Genomic DNA, 27,761 nt, shown 5'->3' on the forward strand with positions numbered 1-27,761 from the left:
GGTGAGAGTAGGTGGCAGAGAGGCATGAGTGAGAAGAGGTGGCAGAGAGGCGTGGGTGAGAGATGGTGGCAGGGAGGTGTGAGTGAGAGGAGGTGGCAGAGAGGTGTGGGTGAAAGGAGGTGGCAGAGAGGCGTGGGTGAGAGGAGGTGACAGAGAGGTGTGGGTGAGAGGAGGTGGCAGAGAGGTGTGGGTGAGAGGAGGTGGCAGAGAGGTGTGGGTGAGAGGAGGTAGCAGGGAGGCGTGGGTGAGGAGGTGCAGAGAAGCATGGGTGAGGGGAGGTGGCAGAGAGGCGTGGGTGAGAGGAGGTGGCAGAGAGGCGTGGGTGAGAGGAGGTGGCAGGGAGGTGTGGGTGAGAGGAGGTGGCAGAGAGGAGATGGCAGGGAGGTGCTGGCAGGGAGGCATGGGTGAGAGGAGGTGGCAGGGAAGCGTGGGTGAGAGGAGGTGGCAGGGGGGAGATGGCAGGGAGGCGTGGGTGAGAGGAGGTGGCAGAGAGGAGATGGCAGGGAGGCGTGGGTGAGAGAAGGTGGCAGGGAGGAGGTGGCAGGGAGGCGTGGGTGAGAGGAGGTGGCAGGGAGGTGCTGGCAGGGAGGCATGGGTGAGAGGAGGTGGCAGGGAGGCGTGGGTGAGAGGAGGTGGCAGGGGGGAGATGGCAGGGGAGGCGTGGGTGAGAGGAGGTGGCAGAGAGGAGATGGCAGGGAGGCGTGGGTGAGAGAAGGTGGCAGGGAGGAGATGGAAGGGAGGCGTGGGTGAGAGGAGGTGGCAGGGAGGAGATGGGAGGGAGGCGTGGGTGAGGAGAGGTGGCAGAGAGGTGTGGGTGAGAGGAGGTGGCAGGGAGGTGTGGGTGAGAGAATGTGGCAGAGAGGTGTGGGTGAGAGGAGGTGGCAGGGAGGAGATGGCAGGGAGGTGGTGGCAGAGAGGTGTGGGTGAGAGGAGGTGGCAGGGAGGAGGTGGCAGAGAGGTGTGGGTGAGAGGAGATGGCAGGGAGGTGGTGGCAGAGAGGTGTGGGTGAGAGGAGGTGGCAGGGAGGCGTGGGTGAGAGGAGGTGGCAGAGAGGTGTGGGTGAGAGGAGGTGGCAGGGAGTGTGGGTGAGAGGAAGTGGCAGGGAGGGGTGGGTGAGAGGAGGTGGCAGGGAGGTGTGGGTGAGAGGAGGTGGCTGGGGAGGAGATGGCAGGGAGGTGGTGGCAGGGAGGCATGGGTGAGAGGAGGTGGCAGGGAGGTGTGGGTGAGGAGGTGGCAGAGAGGCGTGGGTGAGAGGAGGTGGCAGAGAGGCGTGGGTGAGAGGAGGTGGCAGAGAGGTGTGGGTGAGAGGAGGTGGCAGGGAGGTGTGGGTGAGAGGATGTGGCAGAGAGGTGTGGGTGAGAGGAGGTGGCAGGGAGTAGGTGGCATAGAGGTGTGGGTGAGAGGAGGTGGAAGGAAGGCGTGGGTGAGAGGAGGTGGCAGAGAGGCGTGGGTGAGAGGAGGTGGCAGAGAGGCGTGGGTGAGAGAAGGTGGCAGAGAGGTGTGGGTGAGTGGATGTGGCAGAGAGGTGTGGGTGAGAGGAGGTGGCAGGGAGGTGTGGGTGAGGGGAGGTGGCAGGGAGGTGTGGGTGAGAGGAGGTGGAAGGAAGGCGTGGGTGAGAGGAGGTGGCAGAGAGGCGTGGGTGAGAGGAGGTGGCAGAGAGGCATTGGTGAGAGGAGGTGGCAGAGAGGCGTGGGTGAGAGTAGGTGGCAGAGAGGCATGGGTGAGAAGAGGTGGCAGAGAGGCGTGGGTGAGAGGAGGTGGCAGGGAGGTGTGGGTGAGAGGAGGTGGCAGGGAGGTGTGGGTGAGAGGAGGTGGCAGGGAGGTGTGGGTGAGAGGAGGTATCAGAGAGGCGTGGGTGAGAGGAGGTGGCAGGGATGTGTGGGTGAGAGCAGGTGGCAGAGAGGCGTGGGTGAGAGCAGGTGGCAGAGAGGCATGGGTGAGAGGAGGTGGCAGAGAGGCGTGGGTGAGAGTAGGTGGCAGAGAGGCATGAGTGAGAAGAGGTGGCAGAGAGGCGTGGGTGAGAGATGGTGGCAGGGAGGTGTGAGTGAGAGGAGGTGGCAGAGAGGTGTGGGTGAAAGGAGGTGGCAGAGAGGCGTGGGTGAGAGGAGGTGACAGAGAGGTGTGGGTGAGAGGAGGTGGCAGGGAGGCGTGGGTGAGGAGGTGGCAGAGAAGCATGGGTGAGGGGAGGTGGCAGAGAGGCGTGGGTGAGAGGAGGTGGCAGAGAGGCGTGGGTGAGAGGAGGTGGCAGGGAGGTGTGGGTGAGAGGAGGTGGCAGAGAGGTGTGGGTGAGAGGAGGTGGCAGGGAGGTGTGGGTGAGAGGAGGTGGCAGAGAGGTGTGGGTGAGAGGAGGTGGCAGGGAGGTGTGGGTGAGAAGAGGTGGCAGAGAGGCGTGGGTGAGAGGAGGTGGCAAAGAGGCGTGGGTGAGAGGAGGTGGCAGGGAAGCGTGGGTGAGAGGAGGTGGCAAGGAGGCGTGGGTGAGGAGGTGGCAGGGAGGCGTGGGTGAGGAGGTGGCAGGGAGGCATGGGTGAGGAGGTGGCAGGGAGGCGTGGGTGAGAGGAGATGGCAGGGAGGCGTGTGTGAGAGGAGGTGGCAAGGAGGTGATGGGAGGGAGGCGTGCTTGAGAGGAGGTGGCAGGAAGGCATGGGTGAGTAGGTGGCAGGGAAGAGATGGCATAGAGGCGTGGGTGACAGCAGGTGGCAGGGAGGCGTGGGTGAGAGGAGGTGGCAGGGAGGCGAGGGTGAGAGGAGGTGGCAGGGAGGTGTTGGTGAGGAGGTGGCAGGGAGGTGTGGGTGAGAGGAAGTGGCAGGGAGGGGTGGGTGAGAGGAGGTGGCAGGGAGGTGTGGGTGAGAGGAGGTGGCAGGGAGGAGATGGCAGGGAGGTGTTGGTGAGAGGAGGTGGCAGGGAGGTGTGGGTGAGAGGAGGTGGCAGGGAGGTGTTGGTGAGAGGAGGTGGCAGGGAGGTGTGGGTGAGAGGAGGTGGCAGGGAGGTGTTGGTGAGAGGAGGTGGCAGAGAGGTGTGGGTGAGAGGAGGTGGCAGGGAGGTGTGGGTGAGAGGAGGTGGCAGGGAGGTGTGGGTGAGAGGAGGTGGCAGAGAGGTGTGGGTGAGAGGAGGTGGCAGGGAGGTGTGGGTGAAAGGAGGTGGCAGGGAGGAGATGGCAGGGAGGTGGTGGCAGGGAGGAGATGGCAGGGAGGCGTGGGTGAGAGGAGGTGGCAGAGAGGCGTGGGTGAGAGGAGGTGGCAGGGAGGTGTGGGTGAGAGGAGGTGGCAGGGAGGAGGTGGCAGAGAGGTGTGGGTGAGAGGAGGTGACAGAGAGGTGTGGGTGAGAGGAGGTGGCAGGGAGGTGGTGGCAGGGAGGAGATGGCAGGGAGGCGTGGGTGAGAGGAGGAGCAGGGAGGTGTGGGTGAGAGGAGGTGGAAGGAATGTGTGGGTGAGAGGAGGTGGTAGAGAGGCGTGGGTGAGAGTAGGTGGCAGGGAGGTGTGGGTGAGAGGATGTGGCAGAGAGGTGTGGGTGAGTGGAGGTGCCAGGGAGGTGTGGGTGAGTGGAGGTGGCAGGGAGGTGTGGGTGAGAGGAGGTGGCAGGGAGGTGTGGGTGAGAGGAGGTGGCAGGGAGGTGTGGGTGAGAGGAGGTGGTAGAGAGGCGTGGGTGAGAGTAAGTGGCAGGGAGGTGTGGGTGAGAGGTTGTGGCAGAGAGGTGTGGGTGAGTGGAGGTGGCAGGGAGGAGATGGCAGGGAGGCGTGGGTGAGAGGAGGTGGCAGAGGTGTGGGTGAGTGGAGGTGGCAGGGAGGTGTGGGTGAGAGGACATGGCAGGGAGGAGATGGCAGGGAGGCGTGGGTGAGAGGAGGTGGCAGAGAGGTGTGGGTGAGAGGAGGTGGCAGGGAGGTGTGGGTGAGTGGAGGTGGCAGGGAGGCGTGGGTGAGAGGAGATGGCAGGATGCGTGGGTGAGAGAAGGTGGCAGAGAGGCGTGGGTGAGAGGAGGTGGCAGGGAGGCGTGGGTGAGAGGAGATGGCAGGATGCGTGGGTGAGAGAAGGTGGCAGAGAGGAGATGGCAGTGAGGTGTGGGTGAGAGGAGGTGGCAGGGAGGAGATGGCAGGGAGGTGTGGGTGAGAGGAGGTGGCAGGGAGGCGTGGGTGAAAGGAGGTGGCAGGGAGGTGTGGGTGAGAGGATGTGGCAGAGAGGAGGTGGCAGAGAGGTGTGGGTGAGAGGAGGTGGCAGGGAGGAGGTGGCAGAGAGGTGTGGGTGAGAGGAGGTGGCAGGGAGGAGGTAGCAGAGAGGCATGGGTGAGAGGAGGTGGCAGGTAGGTGTGGGTGAGAGGAGGTGGCAGGGAGGTGTGGGTGAGAGGAGGTGGAAGGAAGGCGTGGGTGAGAGGAGGTGACAGAGAGGCGTGGGTGAGAGGAGGTGGCAGGGAGGTGTGGGTGAGAGGATGTGGCAGAGAGGTGTGGGTGAGAGGAGGTGGCAGGGAGGTGTGGGTGAGTGGAGGTGGCAGGGAGGTGTGGGTGAGTGGAGGTGGCAGGGAGGTGTGGGTGAGAGGAGGTGAAGGAAGGCGTGGGTGAGAGGAGGTGGCAGAGAGGTGTGGGTGAGAGGAGGTGGCAGGGACGTGTGTGTGAGAGGAGGTGGCAGGGAGGTGTGGGTGAGAGGAGGTAGCAGGGAGGAGGTGGCAGGGAGGCGTGGGTGAGAGGAGGAGCAGGGAGGTGTGGGTTAGAGGAGGTGGCAGGGAGGTGGTGGCAGGGAGGAGATGGCAGGGAGGCGTGGGTGAGAGGATGTGGCAGAGAGGTGTGGGTGAGAGGAGGTGGCAGGGAGGTGGTGGCAGGGAGGAGATGGCAGGGAGGCGTGGGTGAGAGGAGGAGCAGGGAGGTGTGGGTGAGAGGAGGTGGAAGGAAGGTGTGGGTGAGAGGAGGTAGTAGAGAGGCGTGGGTAAGAGTAGGTGGCAGGGAGGTGTGGGTGAGAGGATGTGGCAGAGAGGTGTGGGTGAGAGGAGGTGGCAGGGAGGTGTGGGTGAGTGGAGGTGGCAGGGAGGTGTGGGTGAGTGGAGGTAGCAGGGAGGAGGTGGCAGGGAGGCGTGGGTGAGAGGAGGAGCAGGGAGGTGTGGGTGAGAGGAGGTGGCAGGGAGGTGTGGGTGAGAGGAGGTGGCAGGGAGGTGTGGGTGAGAGGATGTGGCAGAGAGGTGTGGGTGAGAGGAGGTGGCAGAGAGGTGTGGGTGAGAGGAGGTGGCAGGGAGGAGGTGGCAGAGAGGTGTGGGTGAGAGGAGGTGAAGGAAGGTGTGGGTGAGAGGAGGTGACAGAGAGGCGTGGGTGAGAGGAGGTGGCAGAGAGGCGTGGGTGAGAGGAGGTGAAAGGAAGGTGTGGGTGAGAGGAGGTGGCAGAGAGGCTTGGGTGAGAGGAGGTGGCAGAGAGGCGTGGGTGAGAGGAGGTGGCAGAGAGGCGTGGGTGAGAGGAGGTGGCAGGGAGGTGTGGGTGAGAGGAGGTGGCAGGGAGGTGTGGGTGAGAGGATGTGGCAGAGAGGTGTGGGTGAGAGGATGTGGCAGAGAGGTGTGGGTGAGAGGAGGTGGCAGGGAGGAGATGGCAGGGAGGCGTGTTTGAGAGGAGGTGGCAGGGAGGAGGTGGCAGAGAGGTGTGGGTGAGAGGAGGTGGCAGGGAGGAGGTGGCAGAGAGGCGTGTGTGAGAGGAGGTGGCAGGGAGGTGTGGGTGAGAGGAGGTGGCAGGGAGGTGTGGGTGAGAGGAGGTGGCAGAGAGGCGTAGGTGAGAGGAGGTGGCAGGGAGGTGTGGGTGAGAGGATGTGGCAGAGAGGCGTGGGTGAGAGGAGGTGGCAGGGAGGTGTGGGTGAGAGGAGGTGGCAGGGATGTGTGGGTGAGAGGAGGTGGCAGGGATGTGTGGGTGAGAGGAGGTGGCAGGGAGGCGTGGGTGAGAGGAGGTGGCAGAGAGGCATGGGTGAGAGGATGTGGCAGAGAGGCGTGGGTGAGAGGAGATGGCAGAGAGGTGTGGGTGAGAGGAGGTGGCAGAGAGGTGTTGGTGAGAGCAGGTTGCAGAGAGGCGTGGGTGAGAGGTGGTGGCAGAGAGGTGTGGGTGAGAGGAAGTGGCAGGGAGGTGTGGGTGAGAGGATGTGGTAGAGAGGCGTGGGTGAGAGGAGGTGGCAAAGAGGCGTGGGTGAGAGGAGGTGGCAGAGAGGTGTGGGTGAGAGGAGGTGGCAGGGAGGTGTGGGTGAGAGGAGGTGGCAGAGAGGTGTGGGTGAGAGGAAGTGGCAGGGAGGCATGGGTGAGAGTAGGTGGCAGAGAGGCGTGGGTGAGGAGGTGGCAGAGAGGCGTGGGTGAGAGTAGGTGGCAGAGAGGCGTGGGTGAGAGGAGGTGGCAGGGAGGTGTGGGTGAGAGGAGGTGGCAGGGAGGTGTGGCTGACAGTGGGTGTGTATGTCTGGGTTCAGGATTAGGAGAGAGTGTAAGTGAGTAATGGCTGTGTAACTAAGCGGTTTTCTGCGCAGGAAGAGACCTTCATCTGAATGCGTTGGAAGCCTGGAAGGCGTCTCATACCAGAGCACTGCGCAGGGAATATGGCCCTTAATCTGGGCGATGAAACATTTCTTTTAAAACATTCATCTAATCTAATTTTTGTAAATAATATTTCAAAGTTTATTTTTTAAACATGCAGCACTGATACGGCAGAAAAGGTATTCTGGGTAATGAAGACTGACGGCAGAAAGTGATTCTGGGTAATGACACGCTGATGGCAGAAAAGGATTCTGGGTAATGACACAGTGACGACAGAAAAGAATTCTGGGTAATAACACACTGACGGCAGAAAAGGATTCTGGGTAATGACACACTGACGGCAGAAAAGGATTCTATGTAGTCAGTCTTGTATATCTTGTGTGACAAGGATCCAGCATTAACTCAAAGTGGTAAAGGAGAGACTCACAATGGTGCAGTTTAAGGTTTACAGGTTTCACTCACATTTTCAATGTGTATAACGTTTGATTGAGAGGACTTGAAGAACACCTAGAGATCTCTGACTCTCTGGTTCTCTAAAAAAACAAGAATAAACTGTGCGCTACTATCTAACTCCTACTTATAAATAAATAAAGTGCAGTGACTAAACCATAAATATAATAAATAAATCCCCAATACCAAGTGAATAAGTGATTGTATAATAAATTATATCATAACCGTGTGGTTGATAAGGGCGTCTGCTGCTATAAACATTGGGGGTGGCTCAGCACCCCACACACTCTAAGAAATGGAAACAAAAAGAAAACAGCGCACAACGCCAAATAGTGAAGCAAGTAATAAAAATGTATTACAATATTAAAGGGGTATAAAATCTGCGTACATCAAATAGAAAATTCATAAGCATTTAGTGTATATCACACTTGTTTACCACTCCATGGTTGTAGACAGGGGAATCTGGTACTCAGCTTTCTCTACAGGAGCCTCTGCGGTGGTTGTGGGGCACAGGATCCCTCATACACTTTTCATCCAGCAGGATGCTGCTTTCAAGGGAGTTCCTTAACAGCAGTCTGGCTCCACTGCAGGTTCAGGCACTCAGTGGAACCGAGTCTCAAGCGGCAATATGCCTCTTCCAGGGGTTTTTTCCTTACAGTCCTTCGTTTCTCCTTTGGAGATTTCACCGTTTTATCAGCTGCTGCAATGGCAGGGCAGTTCAGAGCCGATGGAAAGGCTCAGCAAACACTTCCGCAATTGCATGCGCCTGCACAGTGTGCCACGATGCCGCTCCGTCACGTGGTGTAGCGGAGTGACGTCACAGTTCCCGTGGCAGTGGTGAAGGAGCAGGAGAAAGTCCCTTACAGTCTCTATAGCGGCGCATAAACCGCTCAGTCAGCACAATAACACCAAAAGATAATGGATTAAATGCAGATCCAGGGGATAATAAAAAACAATGTAATGGCATAGGTTAAATACATCCAACGCGTTTCGTACATCTAAGTACTTCTTCCTATTTCCTGTTTCTCTCCACTTTCTACCTGCAGGTTTGCGGGACTGCTATGGGCACTAGATTTGCCCCCAGTTTCGCGAACCTGTACGTGGGTAAGTGGGAGTCACAGTTTCTTGTGCCCGGCAACCCGCACCACAGGAATGTCGTTGTGTGGAGACGCTACATAGACGACATCCTGTGTGTGTGGGATGGTGATTGTGTTTCGGCCAGTGCATTTGTGGCTGATTTGAATAAAAATGATTTTAATCTCAAGTTTACACACAGAATGGATGCCACACAGATAGACTTTTTAGATCTAAGACTCACTTCTCGAGTGGATGGCACTGTGGAAACCGAGACCTTCTTTAAGGAGGTGGATACCAGCAATTTGCTGATGGCAAATAGCAGTCACAAGAGCACATGGATCAAAAACATACCAGGAGGGCAATTTGTCAGACTCAGACGTAACTGCAGTAATGTAGAGGTTTTTAACCAACAGGCAAACAAATTATTTTTAAGGTTTAGAGAGAGGGGGTATCCTAAAGAACTTTTAGAAAGAGAGATAAAAAGAGTCCGTGATTTGGATCGTAAAGAACTGTTGATACAAAATAAAAAAAGAAATAATGAAATCCAATCAAACAAGTGTGGATTGGTAGATCTGGCTTTCATCACTAACTATAATTCTGTATATAGGGATATTGAGAAGGTTTTCAGTAAACACTGGGGCATACTGTGTAAAGATCCCATATTGGTATCTCATCTAGACACTAAACCACGGTTCATATATAGGAAAGCTAAAAATATTAAGAACATACTAGCACCTAGTGATGTGTTTGTATGTAGTAATACTACTACGTCTAACACATGGCTTGGAACCAAACCAAAAGGTAATTATACCTGTGGTAAATGCAGTATTTGCAAGTATTTACACCCTGTAAAACAAACGTTTAAATCTAATAACACACTAGAGGTTTTTTAGTATTGATGACTTCATTTTATGTACTTCCACACACATTGTATACTTGTTGGAATGTGCATGTGGATACCAATATGTCGGCAGAACCAAACGGTGCCTTAAAATCCGTATCCAGGAACATGTCAGGAACATCAAAATTGGGTTTGAGAAACATAGTGTTTCGAGACATTTTTTATTACACCATGGTAAAGACCCTTCCAGTCTTACTTTTAAGGGGATTCAGTCTATTCCAGTAAATAGAAGAGGGGGGGATAGAGTTAAAACATTATCCTCTAAGGAGACTTATTGGATACATAAATTAGATACCATGTCCCCTAAGGGCCTTAATGAGGATGTGGACATTTGGGCATTGTATTAAATTATAATCATTAGCCCATATCCGCAGTAGACCCTTGGGACATGCTATTACTCTCCTTACTCTGCTTCTCCTTCTCCCTGTTGTACTATATCCTTTATTACTCTTAGTTAATCATTATATATATATATTTAAAGGATTAATAGATGTCTATTTTAATATTTTAAATTTCTGATAAACTAACATTGTGTTTCTTTTTATTCCAGCATGGTTTTTTTTATATATTTATGTTATATTTATGGTAGGCTAGATTATAGGTTAGTTAACTGTTTATTTGTGTTTTTAAATTCTGCTAATAAAGTTGTTGTTTTAAAAGTAATAGTATATCTTCCCTATCACTTTGACCATGGCTCAGATGATTGGTCTAACTTTAATAGTCTGACCAATGAGACATCTCTGAGAGGTATTTAAGACCTCTGGGTAATGGCCAAAATTATTCCCTGAAGAAGTACTTAGATGTACGAAACGCGTTGGATGTATTTAACCTATGCCATTACATTGTTTTTTATTATCCCCTGGATCTGCATTTAATCCATTATCTTTTGGTGTTATTGTGCTGACTGAGCGGTTTATGCGCCGCTATAGAGACTGTAAGGGACTTTCTCCTGCTCCTTCACCACTGCCACGGGAACTGTGACGTCACTCCGCTACACCACGTGACGGAGCGGCATCGTGGCACACTGTGCAGGCGCATGCAATTGCGGAAGTGTTTGCTGAGCCTTTCCATCGGCTCTGAACTGCCCTGCCATTGCAGCAGCTGATAAAACGGTGAAATCTCCAAAGGAGAAACGAAGGACTGTAAGGAAAAAAACCCCTGGAAGAGGCATATTGCCGCTTGAGACTCGGTCCCACTGAGTGCCTGAACCTGCAGTGGAGCCAGACTGCTGTTAAGGAACTCCCTTGAAAGCAGCATCCTGCTGGATGAAAAGTGTATGAGGGATCCTGTGCCCCACAACCACCACAGAGGCTCCTGTAGAGAAAGCTGAGTACCAGATTCCCCTGTCTACAACCATGGAGTGGTAAACAAGTGTGATATACACTAAATGCTTATGAATTTTCTATTTGATGTACACAGATTTTATACCCCTTTAATATTGTAATACATTTGTATTACTTGCTTCACTATTTGGCGTTGTGCGCTGTTTTCTTTTTGTTTCCATTTCTCTGGTTCTCTGCCCGTCTCCCCCTGTGATCGTCACTTCCTGTGACATCAGCAGTCCTGGCAGATGAGACGTCTATGGTCACTCGGCTGCCAGCAAGGTAATCACAGGTCCTCCAACTACAGGAATCAACGCGTTTCGCCGAGGCTTTTTCAAGAATCGTGTCTGTGGCTATCCCTAGCTTCTATTTATAGCACAATGCCTATATCCCAATCACTTAATCAATTTGATATTAATTTGTTCCAAACAGAGAGAGATGGAGAGGGAAACATATTCACTATTTCATATTAAGCCGTTCAATACATAACGGCTAATCCATAGGAACTAATAATACCAATTTACACAATGATTGGAGTATGTAATACTATAATGCTAACATAAATATCTGTGTACAAGACAATTTAATACCTAATGAATTCATAGTAAACACTGTATTTATTCATAAACTACTAAAATAGACTAAAATAATCATTTAAAAAATAATGTCGCAATGTAGAAATATCTAAAAAAATCTAAAAGAGGGAAACACATAGTAAAAAACCCATAATATTAAAATATCATCTTTTCTTAAAAGACTTATTACTAAATAAATATCAACTATCAGTATCCAAAGACAACATAAATGAGAAGGAATGTGACCGGTGTGTGATATTAAAATGTGTATATCACACGAACAAAATCTACACAAAGAGGAGGGATATCAGATTAAAAACGCACCAATATCTATGTCCACATTAACACCTTTAGGGACCAGGGTCTGCATTCTGTGTAGAGGAATGTGGTATATGTGGTGCTCAAAATTGAGCAGGTAGCATCCTTAAGCATATTGTTAATAAGATCCTTAATTAGGAAGTCCGGCGATGATGGAGTGCCCCTCAATAATGCATTAAATCTGCGTGATGACTGTAGGGGAAGTGACAAGTGGAGTCAGTTGAGACAACCACCGGGATGTACACAATAATCACCCTGACAGCATAATGAGGAGGAACTATGTCCATGACAGCAGGATTTGAATAAGGCACATTGGCACTTTACCTGCTCCTTCAGGGGGCACTCTCAGGATCAGTAGCGTGCAGTCCATCCATAGGAAAATTCAAGAGGGTAGTTGGTGTGGGTAGAGCACAGCTTCCAGACTCCCTGCAATGTGAAGCAGGGAAAACAAAACCAGGCCACTCCGCAGTAGTTTCAAATTTGTATTAGCCAACTAACACATACAGGGAAAAAGGGGACAAATAGAACGCACCTACGCGTTTCGTACAAAGGTACTTGATAAAGTACCTTTGTACGAAACGCGTAGGTGCGTTCTATTTGTCCCCTTTTTCCCTGTATGTGTTAGTTGGCTAATACAAATTTGAAACTACTGCGGAGTGGCCTGGTTTTGTTTTCCCTGCTTCACATTGCAGGGAGTCTGGAAGCTGTGCTCTACCCACACCAACTACCCTCTGCATTCTGTGTATCCAGAAAATCTCTCTTGTAGCTAACACATTTAACCTATCATCACCCCTCCAATTTTTGGGTACGTGCTCTATGCCGTTAAGTGTTAGGAATTTGTGATCCGACTGATGATAGATGCAAAAGTGTTTGGACACATTAGGAGATAAAATCCCTCTCCTGATATTCCCTAGATGCTCTAGAATACGCGCTCCCAAAGGTCTTGAGGTGCGTCCTATATTTTGGAGGCCACAGGGGCACTCCAACATGTAAATAACACATTCTGTTTTACACGTTATAAAACCCTCAATGGCGAATAATTCTCCAGTTATTGTAGATGAGAAATGTAGTTTATCTTTATCTCTATGAGTACACGCGTTACAGATTGTACAGCCATGGGACCCCTTGGGGTTTTCGAGCCAGGTGGGATTACCTTCTATTTTTTTTTAAGTGGTCGGGGCTATTTTACTCTTTAGATTTGGTGTTTTTTTATTTAATTACTCTAGGTCTATCTGGTATAAAATCTTAAAGAATGAGGTCACCTTTTAAAATATGCCAATGTTTGCTCAGTATGCCTTTAATTTTAGGACCTTCTCTATTGTGTTGTGTAACACAGGACATATTCAAATTCATATTTCTATATTTTGCTTTTATGAAATCATTTCTCCTGACATCACTGTGTTTTCTGACAGCACCCTCTATTGTTAGGGGACTATAGTTCCTGTCTGACAGCACCCTCTATTGTTAGGGGACTATAGTTCCTTTCTGACAGCCCCCTCTATTGTTAGTGGACTAAAGTTCCTTTCTGACAGCACCCTCTATTGTTAGGGGACTATAGTTCCTTTCTGACAGCCCCCTCTATTGTTAGGGGACTATAGTTCCTTTCTGACAGCACCCTCTATTGTTGGGGGACTATAGTTCCTGTCTTTAAATTTATCAATCAGCACTTCTGTTGCAGGTACACACTATCCTCCGCACAGTTGTATTGTATTGTATGTCTTTATTTATATATACCGGTAGTTCCTTTTTATATACAGTTCCTTTTTATTCGATGGAGTTGTCCCTACGGTATGTTTTTTCGGTAGTAGATATTGTGGTGCTCACAAAATCAGATATGTTCTCCGGGATCCGTAGTCTCTCTCCAGAGCGCACCAGGAAGTTCCGCTGTTAGCATAGCAGCATCTTCCGCAGCCTCTATCGCCTGAACCGGCACGAATGTCGGGATGGGCCATAGGTATTGTAGGCCACATTGAGCGCATCGTGCGGTAGAGCTCACTGCTCCGCCCAGCAGTTGACACTGCAGGCATAAACATGCCACCGTCTCTATACCCTCTACTCGGAGGATCAGGAAGCCTCCTGGAGCTGAGTAGGGATGGGTGGTTATAAGAGGCCCTTCTTCTTGCTTGCAGGCCATAGTCACTAATGGAGGTACTCGCACTAGTGGTCTGTACTGCTCGCTGGTTCCTCGCAACTGAAGGGCATGGGCTGGTTTGCCGACCCCTCCTCCAACTTTCCCCATCTGCATCCGCCAAAACTGGAAACCACTCCCCCTGGTTGAAACTTGGGGGAGGTCCCGTAGACTTGTAGGCTGACCCAGCACAGGGGCGGAATTAGTCATAGTCCATGTGGGCGCGGCTCCAGCTTTCGCGCCATACTCCCCATCAGGGTGGGGTTTTTCCGTTGGAGCCACTCCTGGCCAACTTTCTGCAAGAGTAGCATTTGCAACATTTTCTGCAACTGACCCACGCGGTTTCCCAGAGACGCGGGACCCGCCATTTTGGCCTGCTCTGTCAAACTGATTTACTGTTGAGGTAGCTTTTGACTGTTTGTACGTTGAATGACAAGCAAGTCCATTACGTTCCTCCCATCTTACAATAATGTCCTCTTCACTATCCTCAGGGTGAGTACCCCAAGGTCCTAAGCAGGACATACACGGCACAACCACTGTTTTTACGCCATTCCACAGCAGGCTCACAAAAGTCTCTTCTGTAGCTTGCTCTTCCTCCTCAAACCTGACATATTCTCTCTCTCCTTCGGCCTCCGTCCGCCATATTGGACCTTCCGCACGGCGCGGATCCTCCATTCTTGCGGTCGCCATTAGGCCACTATATTGTGTTATTGTACATGGAGTTCCTCTCTGCGGAGCAGCTGCCACACCGATACAATAAAAATGCCTTGTGCACCACCTTGTGTACCTAATGTAGATCTGACTCGTGTTTGCACTACCTCAGGCTAGGCTCACTCTCTCTGTGTCTGCTGTATCTCCATCCTCCCAGTCTGTGCTCCCTGCGGTGAGTGGTCTGGAATGGACTAGAGTACTCTGGCTCTTCCATGCAGTACTTTGGGCGTCTACCTACTGTTGGCTAGCCTAGCGCAGACCCTCTCCAGGATTCCTGAACTATGTTACCAGTTTATCCCTTTAGGCCTCCTACCAGTAGCACTACCTCAAGGGACTCGGACAGCTATAGCCCTGCTCCAGCCCCACTGAACTCCTTGCAGGATCCTAGGACGTCCGTGCGGCCTGCAGCACCAGCAGCTCCCCTGACTACCCCTGGCTCCTTCCCACACAGCACAAAGTGGCAGCAGACACTCTCCCTGTTTCCCAGTGTGCCTAGCAAAAGCCTGTCCTGTTGACAGGTCTCTCAGCAGCGCCTCCATCTGTAACGGGTATTCCCTCTAGTCTGACCCACCCAATCTCATATTGGCCCGTGTGGTCTAACTAGCCCCCATTACATGGTCGTGTCTGGTGGTGCACCTGTAGGCAACAGGACTCCTGAGTCTCCCGCATGATGGTATTCGGGGATTGTCAATCCAGACAGGCAACTGAGGTAGTGGGTGCGAGTCCTACCTATATTACGTGCAGCGCCTCCACCTCATCAGGATCTATGCGTCCGCAGGGAGATGGTCCTGATGAGGAACTCCTTCTTGGTGGTGATGGCCCCTGGAGAGTAATTTCAGGTTCAAAGTCTACTGATCCAAAAAGAGCCCTAGTAAAGTTTCATGCATATCGCACCAAGGAACAGATCCTCACAGCAAGCAGGGGAAAAAGAGGTGTGAGTTGGGAGATGGGAGACAAGAGATTGAATTTGCCCTTTAACTTGTTCCAGATCTACCAGGTAAATCTCATCGGTCCCAACTCATACAGTCTATTTTGCGCCTCCTCCTTCGCAGGTGCCCATTGGGACATTCGTAGAGAAGACGTTCCGGCATATTGGGATTCTATGGCCAACGAGCAGTTTTGTGTTGGGTCCGTGTTCCACACCACCACCTGCCTTAGTTGGGCTGCTTCGTAATATTTTAAAATATCAGGGACGCCCATACCTCCTCTTGTCTTTGAAGTCATCATCACCGATCTATCTGTTCTAGGCCTTTGGCCCTGCCAGATAAAAAATATACAAAATAGAATATTTCATTTTTACTCGGAGTCCAGTATCCGGATCGGGAGAGTCTGGATATAATATAATAATCTAGGGAGTATATTCATGTTAACTGAGGCTATCCTCTCGATCCATGACACCTGATATCTTTCCCAATTTGATGGATCTCTTTTGATCTTGTCAAACAAAGGTGGGTAGTTGCTTTTGGTATAATGAATGGTAGTTCCTTGTCACATTTACTCCCAAATATTTTATATATAAAGAGTTCCACCTATAGTTAAAATTCAATTTTAACAATTTTATCTCCAAATCTGGAAGGTTAAAATTTAAAGCCTCTGACTTATCATTATTAATTTTATATCCAGAGATTTTCCCAAAATCTATTAATGCTTTATGGAGATTGGGCAGAGAGTTCTGGGGCTTTGCTAAAGTCAGAATATTATCATCAGCAAATAGTGACATTTTATCATTTATTTTCCCAAACACTATACCATGTGTATTACTATTTGCTCTAATATTTTCAGCTAGTGGGTCAATCATTAGAGCGAAAAGAAGAGGTGACAATGGGCACCCCTGTCTCATAACATTTTTTAATTTTGATCGGGTCCGAATTATTCCCTGATAATTTAACTAAAACCGTCGGAGTCCGGTATAATGCTAGGACTCCTTCCAAAAACGAGTCTTTGAATCCGAATTTCTGTAATGTTTTATCTAAGAATACCCAATCAATTCTGTCGAACGCCTTCTCTGCGTCAAGACTTGGAAGAATGGCTTTGGTTCCCGTGAGGTGGACATGATCCACTATATTTATTATTTTTCGGGAATTATCTTGTCTACTGGACACAAATCCAACTTGATCGATATGAATCAATCTGGGCAAAATGGGGGTTAGTCTGTTTGCCAGAATTTTGCTATATAATTTGAGATCGTTATTTAGTAGTGAGATTGGACGGTAGCTTCCGCATTGCATAGGGTCTCGGACCTCTTTGTGTATAATGGCCAGATTTGCGGCCGACATACTGTAGATGGTGGGATTGGGCACTCATCCATAAATGAGTTATACATCTCTAATAAATATGGTGAAAGTATAGGTAAGAACCTATTGGAATAGATGTTGGTAAAACCATCAGGGCCTGGGGCCTTAGATATTTTCAATATTTTAACCGCTTCCGCTAATTCAGACTGGGTGATCTTACCATTTAATACTCTAATTTCCTCCTCGGATAATTGGGGTAAATTACCGTTTTCTAAGTATCTGCCAATTGCCTGAGAAGTTGAAATCTGTGAAGAATCTTTGGAGGAATTCAAATTATATAATTTTGTATTGGATTTAGAGAATTCTTGTGCAATTCCTCTATCGTTATAAAAATGGCAAGGTCATATATCTTTAATCGCCGTTATCTGTGATCTCACCCTTACACCTCTTAGTTTATTCGCTAGAAGTTTATCTGTCTTATTACCTTTATCATAATATCGTTGATTCGTCCATTTCAGGGCTTTTTCAACATCCTCTAATTGAATATGTCTCAGCTCTGATCTGGCCGTAGCCAGGGCTTTATATATATTTTTTGACAGATTTGCTTTGTGTAATTGTTCTAAATGTATAACTTTATCACTTAATTCTTTATGTATTTTTGATTTGACTTTTTCCCTATAAGATGCTATAGAAATAAAGTTACCCCCGATCGTGGCCTTATGAGCTTCCCAGAGCATCGCCGGAGACGTGACAGAACCTTTATTAAAATTAAAATATTCTTTTAGGGCCCGCTTCAGTTTGTTTTCTATTTCGGGGTGATTCAGTAGTGAGTCATTTCATCTCCAATGAAAAGAATAAGATTTTACAAATGGTAGTGTGAGGGTAAGATCGAGAGGCGCATGGTCTGACCAAGTTATAGGTCCAATATCTGAATTTAGGGAGGCCTCGAGAATGTTTTTCGTGACCATAAAATATTCTATTCTTGAGTAAGTTTGGTGACGGGGAGAATAGAACGTATAATCCCGTTGGCGCCGATGTTGTGCCCTCCAAACATTAACCAATGAAAAATCCTTTATTATACTTCTAAATTTTGTATCTGTTTTTTGTACGTGGACTGTGTGGGTCTGGCCTGGGGTAGAGGATCTGTCCACCTCAGGGTGGAAAACCATATTTAGATCTCCGCCTATTATTAGAGAGGAGAGAAAACTGGGTTCAATCGTCTCTAGAACCGACCTCAGAAATTCCGATTGGTTCTAATTTGGCGAATATAAATTGATTAGAGCAATAGCCGAACCAGAAAGTGAACCATCAATTACAAGAAATCTACCCTCTGGGTCAGTGACTACTTACTCTGCACTGAAGGGGACTCCCTGTCGGAATAGGATAGCAACCCCTCGTTTCTTGCTGCTGAATGAAGAATAAAATGCTTGCGGGAAAACGCTCCTAAATGTATTAGGGGGGTCAATAGGACTAAAATGTGTTTCTTGAAGGAATGTTATGTCGCCACCTAATCTTTTAAGTTCCTGGAGGACCAGCCTCCTTTTCTTATTGACAGTGGCACTTGGAGCGTGTCCCTCTCCGCGCATGGTGACTGTGGCACATGGAGTGTCCCTCTAACTGCATGGTGACGGTGGCACATGGAGCGTGTCCCTCTCCGCGCATGGTGACTGTGGCACATGGAGTGTCCCTCTCACTGCATGGTGACGGTGGCACATGGAGCGTGTCCCTCTCCGCGCATGGTGACTGTGGCACATGGAGCGTGTCCCTCTCAGCGCATGGTGACAGTGGCACATGGAGCGTGTCCCTCTCACCACACGGTGACAGTGGCACATGGAGCGTGTCCCTCTCACCACATGGTGACAGCAGCACATGGAGCGTGTCCCTTTCAGCGCATGGTGACCGTGGCACATGGAGTGTCCCTCTCACCACATGGTGACAGTGGCACATGGAGCGTGTCCCTCTCACCACATGGTGACAGTGGCACATGGAGCGTGTCCCTCTCACCACATGGTGACAGCAGCACATGGAGCGTGTCCCTTTCAGCGCATGGTGACCGTGGCACATGGAGTGTCCCTCTCACCACATGGTGACAGTGGCACATGGAGCGTGTCCCTCTCACCACATGGTGACAGTGGCACATGGAGCGTGTCCCTCTCACCACATGGTGACAGCAGCACATGCAGCGCGTCCCTCTCAGCGCATGGTGACCGTGGCACATGGAGTGTCCCTCTCGCCACATGGTGACAGTGGCACATGGAGCGTGTCCCTCTCCCCGCATGGTGACAGTGGCACATGGAGCGTGTCCCTCTCACCGCATGGTGACAGCAGCACATGGAGCGTGTCCCTCTCACCGCATGGTGACAGCAGCACATGGAGCGTGTCCCTCTCAGCGCATGGTGACCGTGGCACATGGAGTGTCCCTCTCACCACATGGTGACAGTGGCACATGGAGCGTGTCCCTCTCACCACATGGTGACAGTGGCACATGGAGCGTGTCCCTCTCAGCGCATGGTGACAGTGGCAAATGGAGCGTGTCCCTCTCAGCGCATGGTGACAGTGGCACATGGAGCGTGTCCCTCTCCGCGCATGGTGACTGTGGCACATGGAGCGTGTCCCTCTCTGCGCATGGTGACAGTGGCACATGGAGCGTGTCCCTCTCAGCGCATGGTGACAGTGGCACATGGAGCGTGTCCCTCTCACCGCATGGTGACAATGGCACATAGAGCGTGTCTCCCTCACCGCATGGTGACAGTGGCACATGGAGCGTGTCCCTCTCAGCGCATGGTGACAGTGGCACATGGAGCGTGTCCCTCTCACTGCATGATGACAGTGGCACATGAAGCGTGTCCCTCTCAGCGCATGGTGACAGTGGCACATGGAGCGTGTCTCTCACCGCATGGTGACAGTGGCACATGGAGCATGTCCCTCTCAGCGCATGGTGACAGTGGCACATGGAGCGTGTCTCTCTCACCGCATGGTGACAGTGGCACATGGAGCGTGTCCCTCTCAGCGCATGGTGACAGTGGCACATGGAGCGTGTCCCTCTCACTGCATGGTGACAGTGGCACATGGAGCGTGTCCCTCTCACTGCATGGTGACAGTGGCACATGGAGCGTGTCCCTCTCACCACATGGTGACAGTGGCACATGGAGCGTGTCCCTCTCACTGCATGGTGACAGTGGCACATGGAGCGTGTCCCTCTCAGCGCATGGTGACAGTGGCACATGGAGCGTGTCTCTCTCACCGCTTGGTGACAGTGGCACATGGAGCGTGTCCCTCTCAGCGCATGGTGACAGTGGCACATGGAGCATGTCCCTCTCACCGCATGGTGACAGTGGCACATGGAGCGTGTCCCTCTCAGCGCATGGTGACAGTGGCACATGGAGCGTGTCCCTCTCACTGCATGGTGACAGTGGCACATGGAGCGTGTCCCTCTCACCGCTTGGTGACAGTGGCACATGGAGCGTGTCCCTCTCACCGTGGGATGAGGGCGCTGCCATGCTAGGCCCGGTCACGGTGCACACAGGACCTGCAGTAGCCGGTGACTCGCCTGTCTGGGAGAAGGTTCTCTGGCCCTTATCTCACCCCCTCCCCCCCCTCTCCCCGGGAGGTGACTCAGTGACTCAATAACATGGACTCGCTGAGCTCATCAACAAAGTTCTCCCGCGTCACCCTGAAAACACGGCCACGTGGAGAACTTCCACGCTGTAACGTGAACTAAAGTCCAGGAGTCTGCCCAGGAACAGAGGACAGGGAGCCAGCAGCACAGGGAGCCCTATAAATAGCACACAGGAGAGTGCTATCACCAGCATCACACCCAGGCAGCACCCAGTGACCCAGGTAAGGAAGGAGGAGGACGCCCCATCGCTATGAGCCGCGTCTCCCAGCGCACAGAGATCAGGGAAACTTTCCTGCGGGGTGTAACTGGGACTGGTTCAGACCGGACACGAGGAGCCCGGGGGCCCACAATGTGGGGGGGGGACAGCCTGGAACGTAATGCTTCAAGCTGTAACATTAGGAGGCATCTTCAGGAGCCAGGGGGCAGATTATGAAGCACAGTAAGATGGGGGAGAACATGTCACACGCTGGGGGGGGGGGAGGGTCCCCAATTACTAAAGTATCCCGGGTGCAAAACCTGTGTAAGAGACCGCAGCAGTCTTCCCATCAGTAAGTCGCCAGTCCCTATACATACGATTCCTCCGATAAATCTGCTGCTGTTTCTTGCCCGGCTTTTGAGGCCAGAAAACGTTAGTAAATAGATGTGGGATTTCCATGATGTTCTGACCCGTACAGGGAAAGTAGTGGTACCGTGTCCGATCCACGGAAGCCCCATCCTTCCCAGCAGGACGTTGTTAAGGATTTATCTTATTGTGTGATACTCTGTATAGGATTTTACCATCACGGCTCAATAACTTTCCTCCCCACAGAGATCCGAGCCCTCCCGGGATTATCTCAACATGTTGGTGAAGGTGGCAGCCCTGGCACTGGTTGTCTGTGTCATCACAGGTCAGTGAGAGGGGCTAAGGTGTGGGGGAGAGAGGGGGAGGGAGAGAGTGAGAGTGGGTGAAGGGTAAGGAGAGGGGGGGAAGGAGAGAGGGGGAAGGAGAGAAGGGGGAGAGGGAGAGAGAGGGGGGAAAGGAGAGAGAGGACGGAGGGAGTGGGGGAGAGGGAGAGAGAGAGGGGGTGAAGGGGAGGGAGAGGGGAGGAAGAAGAGAGAGAGGGCTAAGGTGTGGGGGAGCGAGGGGGAGGGAGCGAGAGAGAGTGGGGGAAGGGGAGGGAGAGAGAGGGGAGGGAAAGGAGAGAGAGGAGGGAGGGATTGGGGGAGAGAGAGAGGGGAGGAAGAGAGAGAGAGAGGTAGAGCTGGAGAAGGGGAGGGGGGAAGGGGAGAGAGAAGGGGGAGAGGGAGAGAAGGGGGGAGGAGGAGAGAATGGGGGAGAGGAGGAGAGAAGTGGGGGGAGAGGAGAAGAGAAGTGGGGGGAGAGGAGGGGAGAAGGAGGGAGAGGAGGAGAGAAGAGGGGGGGAGAGAAGGAGGGGGGAGAGAAGGAGGAGAGGAGGGCGGGGAGAGAAGAGGGGGAGAGAGAAGAGGGGGAAGAAAGAAAGATAGGAGACAGACGCCCAATCCATTATAAAGAGGAGATGTTAACAAACAGCGTGTTATCTTCAATTCACTTGATAGTAAGACCTTGTTACCTATGCACAGGCCGCGGGTCACTATACAGAGGTCACAGAGGGCGATAAGGACCAGAGTCCGGCAGTGATGTCTGTATCTCGGCCACTGATCACTTCTCTTTCCTCTCAGGCACTCAGGCCAATGTCAGCACTGACCAGGTGGCCAGCGCCTTCTGGCACTACATCACCCAGCTGACCAGCAATGCCCAGGAGGCCGTGGGTCAGATCCAGCAGTCCGACATCAACAAGAAGCTCAAGTAAGTGACCGCGGGGCAGAGAGACGGGTATAGGACCGAGAGGAGGACAGACGCACTGCCAAGTGCAGTAATGTGTGTGTGTATATAATGTAGTAATGTGTGTGTGTATATAATGTAGTAATGTGTGTGTGTATATATAGTGTAGTAATGTGTGTGTGTGTATATAGTGCAGTAATGTGTGTGTATATATAGTGTAGTAATGTGTGTGTATATATAGTGTAGTGATGTGTGTGTATATATAGTGTAGTAATGTGTGTGTGTATATATAGTGCAGTAATGTGTGTGTATATATAGTGTAGTAATGTGTGTATGTATATATAGTGTAGTAATGTGTGTGTGTATATAATGTAGTAATGTGTGTGTATATATATAGTGTAGTAATGTGTGTGTAAATATAGTGTAGTAATGTGTGTGTGTGTATATATAGTGTAGTAATGTGTGTGTGTAAATATAGTGTAGTAATGTGTGTATATAATGTAGTAATGTGTGTGTATATAGTGTAGTGATGTGTGTGTATATAATGTAGTAATGTGTGTGTATATAGTGTAGTAATGTGTGTGTGTATATAGTGTAGTAATGTGTGTATATATAGTGTAGTAATGTGTGTGTGTAAATATAGTGTAGTAATGTGTGTGTATATAATGTAGTAATGTGTGTGTATATAGTGTAGTGATGTGTGTGTATATAATGTAGTAATGTGTGTGTGTGTGTATATATAGTGTAGTAATGTGTGTGTGTAAATATAGTGTAGTAATGTGTGTGTATATAATGTAGTAATGTGTGTGTGTGTATATATAGTGCAGTAATGTGTGTATATATAGTGTAGTAATGTGTGTGTAAATATAGTGTAGTAATGTGTGTGTATATAATGTAGTAATGTGTGTGTGTATATATAGTGCAGTAATGTGTGTATATATAGTGTAGTAATGTGTGTGTATATATAGTGTAGTAATGTGTGTATATATAGTGTAGTAATGTGTGTGTGTATATATAGTGTAGTAATGTGTGTGTGTATATAGTGTAGTGATGTGTGTGTATATAGTATAGTAATGTGTGTGTGTGTATATAGTGTAGTAATGCGTGTGTGTATATAGTGTAGTAATCTGTGTGTGTGTGTATATAGTGTAGTAATGTGTGTGTATATATAGTGTAGTAATGTGTGTGACTGTATATAATGTAGGGTGACCATTTTTTCCACGTGAAAAAACGGGATAACTGTCACGCATGCACGGACGGACAGCGCTGACTGTGTATGCGTGAACGGCTCACACCAATTGTACATGCGCGAACCGCACAGGCAAACTAAAACATCAGGAAGGTTTGAAACTTTTAAAAAAAGTCATCGAGACACAATCCCAAAAATTGGGACAATCCCGGAGAAACCGGGACATCTGGTCACCCTAATATAATGTGACATGCACAGAATGGGTCTCTAATGTGCAAAGTGTGTATCTGTGCTACACAAAGTGTGTACCTGTAATGTACAAAGAGTGTATCTGTAATGTGCAAAGTGTGTATCTGTGCTACACAAAGTGTGCACCTGTAATGTACAAAGTGTGTACCTGTAATGTGCAAAGTGTGTATCTGTGCTACACAAAGTGTGTATCTGTGCTACACAAAGTGTGTACCTGTAATGTACAAAGAGTGTATCTGTAATGTGCAAAGTGTGTATCTGTGCTACACAAAGTGTGCACCTGTAATGTACAAAGTGTGTACCTGTAATGTACAAAGTGTGTACCTGTAATGTACAAAGTGTGTATCTGTAATGTACAAAGTGTGTGAAGGTAATGTTCAATGTGTGTATTTGTGCTATACAAAGTGTGTATCTGTGCTGTACAATGCGTGTATGATGCGTGTGTGCTGTACAATGCCCGTGAGATGTACAATGTCCGTGCGATGTACAATGCCCGTGTGATGTACAATGCCCGTGAGATGTACAATGTCCGTGAGATGTACAATGCCCGTGTGATGTACAATGCCCGTGTGATGTACAATGCCCGTGTGATGTACAATGCCCGTGAGATGTACAATGTCCGTGCGATGTACAATGCCCGTGTGATGTACAATGGCAGTGAGATGTACAATGCCCGTGTGATGTACAATGCCCGTGAGATGTACAAGGCCCTTGAGATGTACAATACCCGTGCGATGTACAATGCCCGTGTGATGTACAATGCCCGTGAGATGTACAATGCCCGTGTGATGTACAATGCCCGTGAGATGTACAATGCCCGTGAGATGTACAATGCCCGTGAGATGTACAATGCCCGTGTGATGTACAATGCCCGTGAGATGTACAATGCCCGTGAGATGTACAATGCCCGTGTGATGTACAATGCCCGTGAGATGTACAATGCCCGTGCGATGTACAATGCCCGTGTGATGTACAATGCCCGTGAGATGTACAATGCCCGTGAGATGTACAATGCCCGTGTGATGTACAATGCCCGTGAGATGTACAATGCCCGTGAGATGTACAATGACCGTGAGATGTACAATGCCCGTGAGATGTACCACTCATCTCTCTCTACCTCCGCAGTGTTCTCATCCAGGACAACCTGAAAAACGTGGACCTGTATGCGGGAGACCTGCAGAGCCAACTCATCCCCTTTGCCAAGCAGATCCATGAGCAGCTGACACAGGACTCGGAGAAGCTCCGAGAACAGATCCGCCAGGAGCTGGAGGAGCTCCGGGTCAAACTGTCCCCATATGCGGACGAGGTGCACAAACAGCTGAGCCGGAACGTGGAGGAGCTGCAGCTGAAGCTGACGCCCTACGCGGAGGAGCTCCGGACACAGGTGGAGAAGAACACACAGGCCGTCAGCCAGCAGCTGAGCTCCGTGGCCCAGAAGGTGGACGCGAAGCTCAGGGAGAACACGGGTAACTTGCAGGCGTCGCTGGCCCCGTACTCCCAGGAGCTGCAAGATAAGATAGATGAGAGCGTGGAACAACTAAAGAAGCAGCTCGCCCCCTACACCGACGAGCTGAAGGAAAAGATAGAGCAGCGAGTGCAGGAGCTACATAAGAACCTGGCCCCCTACGCAGAGGAGGCACAGGAGGATCTGGGCAGGATGATGGAGGGAATGGCTTTCCACATGAGGAAGAGCGCCGATGAGATGAAGAGCAAGATTACGGAGAACGCAGAGCTGCTGAGGGAGCAGCTGACCCCCTTTGCAGTGGAGCTGAGGGAGAAGATAAACGGGAACGCCAAGGATGCCAAGCAGGCGCTGGAGCCCTACCTGAGCGAGCTGGGCCAGCGCATGGAACAGAAGATCACAGAGTTTAAGGACACAGTGACCCCCTACGGCGAAGCTCTCAACAAGGCCGTGGTGCAGAGGGCGGAGGACATGAGGCAGAAGCTTGGGCCGTACTCCGTAGGGATGCAGGACCAGCTGGAGTTCCTGGAGAAGGACATTCGGGACAAGATCAACGTCTTCATCAGCGGGGGCGTCCCTGCCGTGAACTAAGCCTGTGTCTCCTCACATGTCCCATCTTTCCCACTAAACCAAACACAAAGAGAACGACTGTCAGGGCCGGTGTGCAGACTCTGCTGGTTTTACATGGAGCTGAAGATTTTATAGAAAGGAAGTGTTAAGCTCAGGGATGAACACACAGATCGGAACAGAAGGCAGACATCTTGAAGCTAGTGATGTCATATCCGGTGCAGTAAACGGGAAGTACCGTATGAGATTCTCAGCTGCATTTCACATGCTTTTACCTACTTCCTGTGCAAGCAATGACATCACCAGGTTCAAAATGGCTGAAGCCTGTTCTTTTTAATTAATGGAGAGTCTGTAAGGATTTCTCACAGGCTCAGAGTCAGAATATTGCAGCCGGGAGAGGCGGGGTGGTCGGGGGGGGGGGGGGAGGGGGGGGTCTTTTCCTAACTTTGCTCCTTTGTGTAATTTTGGCTCATGTTAACCCTCTGAGTGCTGCGGAAGCCTGTCATAATTGCAATCCTCTCCAGCACTGAGGGAGTTAACATGTTGCTTTTAATCTCTGTGCTGTCTGAATTCTCCTCAATAAAATGCAACTCACAATGCACACGGCGTCCTCTGTACTTTCAGTCGGGGGGGGGGGGGGGGTCAGGACGGGATATTTGGGATATTACAAGGGGAGGTGGTAACCACAAAATCAACGTATACCCAAATCCACAGATGTAAAGAATACAACATACACTTAAAAAAATCTCCTTTTTGAAAGTAACTCCTCTTTCCACTTCATATAACTCCTCCTATTACCCAAATAACCACTCCCTATAACTCCTCCCATTACCCTGTATAACCACTCCCTATAACTCCTCCCATTACCCCGTAAAACTGCTCCCTATAACTCCTCCTATTACCCCATATAACAGCGCCCAACAACTCCTCCCATTACCCCGTAAAACTGCTCCCTATAACTCCTCCTATTACCCCATATAACAGCGCCCAATAACTCCTCCTATTACCCCATATAACCGCTCCCTATAACTCCTCCCATTACCCCAAATAACCGCTCCCTATAACTCCTCCCATTACCCCGTAAAACCGCTCCCTATAACTCCTCCTATTCCCCCATATAACCCCTCCATACAACTCCTCCTATTGCTCTATATAACCCCTCCATATAACTCCTCCCATTACCCATATGACCGCTCCCTATAACTCCTCCCATTACCCCATATGACCGCTCCCTATAACTCCTCCCATTACCCATATGACCGCTCCCTATAACTCCTCCCATTACCCCATATATCCGCTCCCTGTAACTCCTCCTATTACCCCATATAACTCCTCCTATTACCCCATATAACTGATCCCTATAACCCCTCCCTACAACTCCTCCTATATAACCCCTCCATATAACTCCTCCTATTACCTCATACACCCGCTCCTATTACTCCATACTGCGGTAATTTCCTGCTAGGACCACGTGTACCATTGGCAGTGACATGTTTATTGTAGTGTATGTCTTTATTTATATAGCACCAAAAGTGTACTCGGCGCTTCACAAAGAATACACTTCAGGGAATTATAATAATACAATAAGCGCAGCAAAGTCACACAATAGGAAAATAAATCCCTGCCCAAAGAGCTTACACTCTAAGAGGTATGATGGGAGAGTTATAGAGGCAGCAGGTGAGGGAATAAGTGCAGTAGACGGCAGTGCTTGCTCACAGTGGGTGGTAGCAGTGACTCTGGGTGTGGGACAGTAACCATGAGTGCAGGATGTTGGGATGTCTGATTTGTGGGCCGAGTTTAAGGTTAGTCAGTGTTAAATCAGAAGGTTAACACCATTTGCATGGGAGGAGATGGCAGGGAGGCGTGGGTGAGAGGAGGTGGCAGGGAAGCGTGGGCGAGAGGAGGTGGCAGGGAGGCGTGGGTGTGAGGAGGTGGCAGGGAGGCGTGGGTGAGAGGAGATGGCAGGGAGGCGTGGGTGAGAGGAGGTGGCAAGGAGGCGTGGGTGAGAGGAGGTGGCAGGGAGGCGTGGGTGAGGAGGTGGCAGGGAGGCGATGGCAGGGAGGCGTGGGTGAGAGGAGGTGGCAAGGAGGCGTGGGTGAGAGGAGATGGCAGGGAGGCATGGGTGAGAGGAGGTGGCAGGGAGGCGTGGGTGAGAGGAGATGGCAGGGAGGCGTGGGTGAGAGGAGGTGGCAGGGAGGCGATGGCAGGGAGGCGTGGGTGAGAGGAGGTGGCAGAGAGGAGATGGCAGGGAGGCGTGGGTGACAGCAGGTGGCAGGGAGGTGTGGGTGAGAGGAGGTGGCAGAGAGGTGTGGGTGAGAGGAGGTGGCAGAGAGGTGTGGGTGAGAGCAGGTGGCAGGGAGGAGATGGCAGGAGGCGTAAGTGAGAGGAGTTGGCAGGGAGGCGTGGGTGAGAGGAGGTGGCAGGGAGGAGGTGGCAGGGAGGTGTGGGTGAGAGGAGATGGCAGAAAGGAGATGGCAGGGAGGTGCTGGCAGGGAGGAGATGGCAGGGAGGTGTGGGTGAGAGGAGATGGCAGAGAGGTGTGGGTGAGAGGAGGTGGCAGGGAGGTGTGGGTGAGAGGAGGTGGCAGGGAGGTGTGGGTGAGAGGAGATGGCAGGGAGGTGTGGGTGAGAGGAGGTGGCAGAGAGGAGATGGCAGAGAGGCGTGGGTGGGAGGAGGTGGCAGGGAAGTGTGGGTGAGAGGCG

The 27,761-nt window shown here is 50.9% G+C and overlaps 1 protein-coding gene across 1 annotated transcript; it reads left to right on the plus strand.

The window, feature by feature from the left end:
* The first annotated feature begins 19,896 nt into the window (after positions 1–19,896).
* Positions 19,897–25,658, plus strand: LOC142497027 (uncharacterized). Its single transcript, XM_075604249.1, has 4 exons — positions 19,897–20,030; positions 20,618–20,696; positions 21,490–21,616; positions 24,156–25,658. The coding sequence occupies exons 2-4, from the start codon at positions 20,648–20,650 to the stop codon at positions 25,081–25,083; spliced, it is 1,104 nt and encodes a 367-aa protein (XP_075460364.1). The 5' UTR covers positions 19,897–20,030; positions 20,618–20,647; the 3' UTR covers positions 25,084–25,658.
* The last annotated feature ends 2,103 nt before the right edge of the window (positions 25,659–27,761 follow it).

Source organism: Ascaphus truei, chromosome 6 (genome assembly GCF_040206685.1).
Source record: "Ascaphus truei isolate aAscTru1 chromosome 6, aAscTru1.hap1, whole genome shotgun sequence".
NCBI lineage: Eukaryota > Metazoa > Chordata > Amphibia > Anura > Ascaphidae > Ascaphus > Ascaphus truei.